This window comes from Hesperophylax consimilis, chromosome 20 (genome assembly GCF_061612785.1).
Source record: "Hesperophylax consimilis isolate HC1 chromosome 20, BYU_Hcon_1.0, whole genome shotgun sequence".
NCBI classification, from domain to species: Eukaryota; Metazoa; Arthropoda; class Insecta; order Trichoptera; family Limnephilidae; genus Hesperophylax; species Hesperophylax consimilis.
In genome coordinates this window covers 17,405,292-17,413,092 of record NC_142855.1, presented here as the reverse complement: position 1 = coordinate 17,413,092, position 7,801 = coordinate 17,405,292, and the positions used below count along the sequence as shown (strand labels likewise).

General features: G+C 34.4%; 1 protein-coding gene across 3 annotated transcripts in view; it reads right to left on the bottom strand.

Moving 5' to 3' along the window:
- Positions 1-3,319: 3,319 nt before the first annotated feature.
- The window catches only part of LOC149414224 (uncharacterized), a 43,675-nt gene continuing 39,193 nt past the window's right edge, over positions 3,320-7,801 (bottom strand). For 2 of the 3 annotated variants that reach the window (XM_089644330.1, XM_089644332.1), the window contains 2 exons: positions 6,323-6,373; positions 3,320-5,512 (listed from right to left, as the gene is read on the bottom strand). In XM_089644330.1, coding sequence (XP_089500456.1) covers positions 5,306-5,512; positions 6,323-6,373 — 258 coding nt within the window. In that variant the 3' untranslated portion in view covers positions 3,320-5,305. The remainder of the gene's footprint in view (positions 5,513-6,322; positions 6,374-7,801) is intronic. The other variant, XM_089644331.1, reaches the window with a different exon arrangement.

Below are 7,801 nucleotides of genomic sequence, written 5' to 3'. Positions count from 1 at the left end.
TAGACTGAGAAATTACTTATTTGAAATTTGTATTTTTATATTTCGTAAAGTTGTTAATTGAGGTACCTATATAAATAGAGTATACTTTATTTATTTATTTATTCGAGACACAAACAGGATATTTATAAAAACATAAATTATGGTTTACAAAATAAAAAAAGTACAACTATAAATATCCCTAGACTAATGTGTCTGCAGCAATCACATTTGCACATTCACATAAGCAAACATGTAAAACAATAACAGTATTTATTATACAAAACATAAAACTTAATTACAAAGATTGAAGCACATAATAAGTAGAAAAATTTAAAGAGTACATATTAAAATAAAATTCTAAACCACTAAACAAGTTTTTAATTTTTTTTTTTTTTTTTTTAAGTACAGAAATCGTGGAGATATTTCTTGAAACACGTTATATTATTTGCAAAAATATCTATGACAGTGTGTATTTTAGCAAGATCATTGTATGATCGAGACATTCTAGACATAGGATTAAAATATCCAGTGTTATTGGCAAAAATTTCGGTCCAAAATATGTTCATATTTCTAGTATATTTGGGCCTGACGTAAAAAGTGATTTGATTGACTAAGTTACTATTAACACGATTATTCACAATTTTGTAAAGCATTAAGAGGTCATTTATATTTCGTCTTTTAACTAAACTCTCTAATTTGAAATATGTAAGTCTTTGTTCATACCCATTTAGAAGATGGTAGACACCTGATCGATAAGACAAAATCCGTGTAAATTTTCTTTGGACAGATTCAAGTCGGGATATCTGTGTCGTGTAATGTGGATTCCAGACTGTTGACCCGTACTCAAGAACACTACGGATTAACGAATTGAATAGAATTATTAGGCTATTAGAGTTCTTGAACAGTTTAGTTGATCTTACAATAAAACCTAGTACTTTATTTGATTTATTTACAGTGTATTCTATGTGTTGGTTGAACGTTAGTTTGTTGTCGAATATAATTCCTAAATCTTTGATCGATTCAACTGTTTCCAGATTGTGACCACATATGCTATATGAGTATAGAATTTTGTTGGTGTTCTTGGTGAAATTTATAACTTTGCACTTAGCTATATTCAATTCCATTTCATTGTCAATACACCAGGCAGATAATGTGTTAAGGTCTTGTTGTAAGAGTTCACAATCTTCCATAGATTTAATTGCTTTATATATCTTGAGGTCGTCAGCGTATAGAGAAAAATTACAGTGGAGTTTACATGTAAGGTTGTTGATGAAGATTAAGAAAAGCAAGGGTCCAAGGTGTGATCCTTGTGGAACGCCCGACGTAACTAATATTGGGGAAGAGTTAAAACCGTTAACAGTAACTAATTGACTTCTATTTGATAAATATGATTCTAACCAACGAAGCAGATTTCCGTGTATGCCGATTTTATCCAGTTTATTCATTAAGATAGGGTGACTAACTTTGTCGAAAGCCTTACTGAAATCGGTGTATACGGCATCTGCTTGTGTTTTTTTATTCATTGATTTACACAGAAAGTCCATATACTCGATTAAATTAGTGTTTGTGGATCGTTTAGCTACAAAGCCATGTTGGAAAGGGCTAAGTATGTGTGTTACGTGATTAAATATGTCTTTATATACAATGGACTCAAATATTTTGCCAAAACAAGATAAAAGGCTGATAGGACGGTAGTTCTTTACATCGTTTTTACTGCCAGACTTATGGATTAGAGACTTATGAAGGAAATACCCCTTCGTTCAGACTTTTGACGAATAATTTGTGTAAAGGTGCTGCAAGTTGATCTGCACAATTTCGAATGAATAGTGGAGGAATACCATCTGGACCGGAACCCTTATTGATATCGAGAGTGTTCAACTTCACCTTGACCTCGTCTAGGATTATTTTGATATGAGATAGTGGATAATTATAGAGTGGGAAAGAAAGTTTAGAGTCACTTTTAGAATTAGATGGTGAGCTAAATACAGAAGAGAAGTAAGTAGAAAAGAGTTCGCATGTTTCTTTGCCATTTGTTGCTGAATTTTCGTGGAGATGCATGATTTTTGGGAGAGAATTAGAAACTCTTTTGGATTTAATGAGGTACGTTCCTTTTCTCGTCAGAATTAATATATTCAAGCAAAATATTGCACATTGGAAGCCGCGAATTTTCCTAGTTCCCCAACTTGTTTTTGAAAAAGTCCAGGGTAATAATGACGTTCAACATTTAAATGCACTTCACACAGACTTCAAAACTAAGTTTGAGGACATTTTGACTATGGAAATGCACATTGAAAAATCCGATATCATGTGACAAGAAGAACTGACCGGAATAAGCACTGACAAAGAACTTAAGGGGCAGTTCTGTAGGACCAGCTACAGAAAGAAATTCCCGTTGCTTATCCTGCTTCATTTTCATTTGGTGTAATACCTCACAAGGGTGCCCCTGTCTGCACAATGTAAAGACAGAGGAACTATACCGCCACCCGGTTGGTGGGCAGGCAAGGGAAGGGAATCTGAATGATTATTACATGGGACGATAATAGTTTTAGGAAAATTCAATATAGTAGTGGTCTACGGGGCAAAAAAGATTGGGAACCTCTGGAATAGAGGATAGGTATAATATATTATTTTCAATACTTTGGCATTTAATTTGTTGGTGCACGTGTATGAAATTTGACGGACACTAGCGAAACACTCATTTACAGTTGATGAGAGAGGGTTTTTTCTTCAAATCGTTTTTTGTGCAAGTTGGCTCATGTGTGGAACAAACTACCAGCATCTTTTATGCTTCCTTCATATAACCCGAGCCTCTTCAAGACCTACATTAATAAATCCCTTCCTGCAGCCCCTACCTTAACCTAACAAACAACGCTGCCCAACTCGGTGGTGACATGGTTTTCGTCTTTACACTGTACAGGCAGGGGTGCTCTGATAAGTAAATTAAGGTATTCAAGTTATGGGTGCTCTGATAAGTAAATTAAGGTATTCAAGTTATAACATCAGCATAGAGTTATAAATTTCAGTGTATGAGAATAATTCAAGTTGTGCTGATAAAATTATTTCTCATTAGTACAGTTTTGTTCATTAGTTTCACATTTTTACTATTTTTTTGTTTGTGGTTTATTATTCTCGTACGTTTAAAACTAGTGTTTTTATTATTCTTATTTTATTGTTGATCTCTCTAGTCAGAATCTCTCGTTCCATCTCACGAACACACTGACCCCCATCATTCCGATGTCCAATTTTTAAACGAAAGTGGAAACGGAGCCTTACTCAACGAAAATAAAACAAAAAATAATTTAACAACAATTTATTGTTAATCATTTATTTATTTACACAATTTTATAAAAATAAAATAAAAGCAAACAACTAGATTACAGGACATTTTAAAATTTTCATACATAATCATTCACAGATTAAATTAATTTTTTCAATCACAGCTTTTATGCAAAGCTAGCTAAAACCTATAGAATAATTTTTAATTGGATGGTCACCTTAAAAAATTTATAAAAGGGTTTTACTGCAACAAAGTGATGCATCTTAAATCTACTTCATTCACCAGGCTCATAACTTTCAATATGCCTTAACAGAGTGCTGGAGAAGTCAAAGCCAAACAACTTCACAATCATTTTTGTTTTTGATAAACCATACTGTTGTGGCAGTCCAGATAATAGTATAATATCCTAGCATAATTTGCCTCAACAGAGTGCTGGAGAAGTCAAAGGCAAACAACTTCACAATCACTCTTGTTTTTAATAAACCATACTCTGTGGAGTCCAGATAAACGGTATAAAATCATAGCATAATTTGCCTCAACAGAGTGCTGGAGAAGTCAAAAGCAAATGACTTCACCATCATTCTTGTTCTTAATAAACCATACTCTTCTAGCAGTCCAGAATGTGTCTCATCAATCATTATACTCTAGAACTTATCTGATATAATATACCAAGTAAGGAGTGCTGGGAAAATTAAAAGCACATAGGTAACTTCCCCATCACAATGGAATATACTTCCTGAAGTTGGAGGTATTGGTGTTGGTGCGACACTCTAGCATATGCTTGGTGAGAGTGTTGGAGAAGTCAAAAGCATATAACTTCAAAATTACAACATGAATTAAGGTATTTACAATAGAATTTAATGTTTAACATTAGTAATGTTAGAATCTGGTCAGAGTACTGGAGAAATTAAAGGTACATTACTTCAACGTCGCTATGTCAATCATGCTTATAAGAGAATAATTACTGTCCATGAGTATTTCTAGTATGCATGAAAAGAGTGCTGGGAAAATCAAGGTTACGTAGCTTCAACACGACTCGCGTTTAATGTTGACAGAGTTAGTGTCTGGTCAGAGAATTGGGAAGTCAAATAGCACGTCATGACTTCAACTTCACTCTTGTTTATCACCGACTATACTGCTTTAACCACTGTGTCTCAACAGAGTATTGGGGAAGATAGATAACTTCAACAATACTGTTATTTATGAAACATGTCACTGTCCGTGTAAATTTCTATTATCCTTCAATAGAATGCTGGGGAGATGCAAACTGAAAACATCACTCTAGTTTATACATTATATACTGTTGGTAGTGTTAGAGTTCGCAAATAATAGAGCATTGTGTCTGGTTTGAGTCCTGGGGAAGCTCATTACTCTTGTTAACTTCTCTGGTAAGATATGCTTAAACAGAGTACTGGGGAAGTCAAATCACACAACCTCACTATCACTTTTCTTCACAACAGGCAGAAGATTGCCTAACTTTGTCAGTTTTAGTTTCTGGTCAGAGTAGTGTGGAAGTCAAAAACACAAAACTTCACTATCACTCTTGTTTACAATAAGTAATGTGAATGAATAATGAATAACTGCCTAATGTGAAATTCTAATATATATATTTTTTTTAATAAAGAAAGACAAACATTCCCGGGTTACGAATAACCTGACAATATTTGAAAATCTCCTAAATCCACCACAGTAAGCGGAAAATGTTGCTTGTGTTATGATGGAGGACTTAGCCAGCCGAGGAATTGAACACGCTACGCCTGGGTGGGACCCAAACAATATGTTTCAGAACCGAGTAGTGGGAAGTCAAAGATGGGTGACTTCAATATCACTCTTGTTCATAGTTGACTACGCTCTCTGACGTTGGCAGTGTCAGTGTCTCAGTATAAACACACTATACTGCCCATGTGTCTGATCAGAGTAATGGAGAAAGTCAAGGTAACACAACTTCAACATTAATCTTGTTAACTTCTCTGATCTTCATCTATTCTTCATATGCTTCAAAATATGGCTAGGGAAGTCAAAAGCTCATTGCTTCATCATCATTCTTATTTACAACAGGCTATATTTTCTGACGTTGGCATTGTTGCTGGTGTCGGTGTGGCACTCCAGTATGTGCCGGGTGAGAGTGCTGGGGAAGCGGAAGGCGCAGCGGCAGAAGGAGCAAGAGTGCCCCCCGCTGCCCTCCACATCAACCCCTTCGTGAACGGCATGGATGGTGAGGTGGCGCGACAGATTGGACATGCGGTAGAACACTTTCTGCAACAACAAATTTAACTTATTCACAAACCGTCTTCTCATAATAGATAATACGGAGGGATAAGAACAGGTTAGTAGAAAACGTTACACATAATCTTACAGATTTTTAAACTACCCGACCCCCAGGATAAGGGACGTATTACTACGGTATTAAAACGGAGATCGCGGACTATGTTAAAATATCTTGTTGATTTGACAAATATCGATCGGTTGCGCAATGAAAATGTAAAAAAGCAGTAATACCCATTGGCAGCACTATCAGAGGAATAAATATTTATTTCATAAAATCGAAATATCAATTTACCAAAGCAAATACAGAACGCATAATCAAATTGGCCAAATTTCGAAGCAATTCAAAGCATACCGGGTCGATGACATTGCAAATTAACGCGAAATGCAAAAATGACCGCGTTTTTGAGGACAAAAAAGTGGTGCCAGTCTAAAAAAATCTTGCATATTATTATGAGTAACTATTTAAACCCAGCAGTATACGGCCCTTCTCACCGTATAGCTATACCAGTGCTGTAGCGGCGTATTAGGGAATCTTTATAAGTAAGATTGACAATGTTTTATGTTATCATTAGGTACCTACCTATTATGTCGTTTTTTTTCATTTCAATTCAATAGATATATCATATAATATGGCAGACTGGTATTGCACTATCCCCCTAGTCCACCTGGATTAAAATTAAATAAAAAATAAATAAATCCACTGGCTCCGGGAAGTTGGAAATCTATTTGACTGCAAAGTAACTACTTTTAAAAATGTTATAATCATTTTCAGTTATTTATGAATCAAACTGGTTGTACCTGGCAAACGTGACAGCTTTTCCTGAAGTTTCTCGATTTTGAAGAAGTATTCTGAAATAAATAAATAAAATTACATTTACTATGTAAAGCACAAGGGTCTTGCTATTTTGCTTGTCAACTGATCACAATAAGGAACTCCAGTGAAAAATATTATGGTTTTAAAAAATATATATTCACATAGAACAACAAACCCTGATTCTGAATATACAGAGTTTTCCAATAAGAGGTGTTATTTTGAATAGCCCGCTATTTCGGTAGATGTTACATTGAAGTTGTAATTTTTTGACATTTGACAAGTAGAAACTACGCCATTAATAAATATGGAACGATACACGCTACAACAATGCATTGAAATTATTAAACTTCACTTGAGTGAATCAAATGCAAATCATCTTGAGTGATGAGGCCCATTTCCACCTCGGTGGCTTCGTCAACAAGCAAAATTGTCGCATCTGGGGCTCGGAAAACCCAAGAGTTATTGTTGAAAAGCCTCTCTTTCCTCAACGTGTGAATGTTTGGTGCGGTTTATGGTCCGACGGAGTCATTGGACCTTACTTTTTCGAAAATGAGGCTGGAGCAACAGTTACGGTGAATGGATTGCGCTATCGAGAGATGATTAATGATTTTTTACAGCCGGAATTGGATGGTATTGATCTGGACAACGTTTACTTTCAACAAGACGGCGCTACGTGCCACACAAGCAACGAAACCATTGATCTTTTACAATTGAATATCAAAATAACACCTCTTATTGGAAAACCCTATATTTATTTAGTTTGTTTACACTTGGTTATTCGACCGCACATTTTCTTTTTAAATTACATGATAATTGCTAAACTTTTTTTTTCGTTTCATTTAAAAATAATTAGTGAAAAATTCATAAGTTTCATAAATTTTTCTGAAATTGCGGTCGAAACCTTTGGTTTCACAAAGGTGTCCATTTTAATTATTTATTGGTTAACTTCTAGATTTGAATATAAAGCAGGTGTTTTTTCTATCTAACACTGTTTAGAAAATATTTCTATCAATTGATGTTTAACAGGGACCGTTCAAATTATGCAATAACAATTTATGATAAAATTTGTAGTTTTGAATAAAATGTGTTAAAAAAAATTCTGTCTTACTTTAATGTTATAACAATTTAATACCTGTAAACTTTTTATGCAATATTTTATCTTAAAACTGACAGCACGGGCAGTAATCATAACAATATGTATTTGTAAATGTAAATAAGTATGTTAGTTGTAAATCTCTAGTTTTAATACCATAGTTGTAAGTCATGTTATAGCAGTATTGTGTAAATACCCACTCAGACATAAAAATATGTAGTCTTAAGGCGATGCCATACGTAGTAATGCAAAATCATGTGTTTTTGGTTTGAAAATTTGGTCGCCTAGAAATGTTTCAGATGCTTTAATTAAATACTGCGAGTAGAATACATCTTGGCCTTTGAAATAATCGAGTATTTTTCAAATAAGT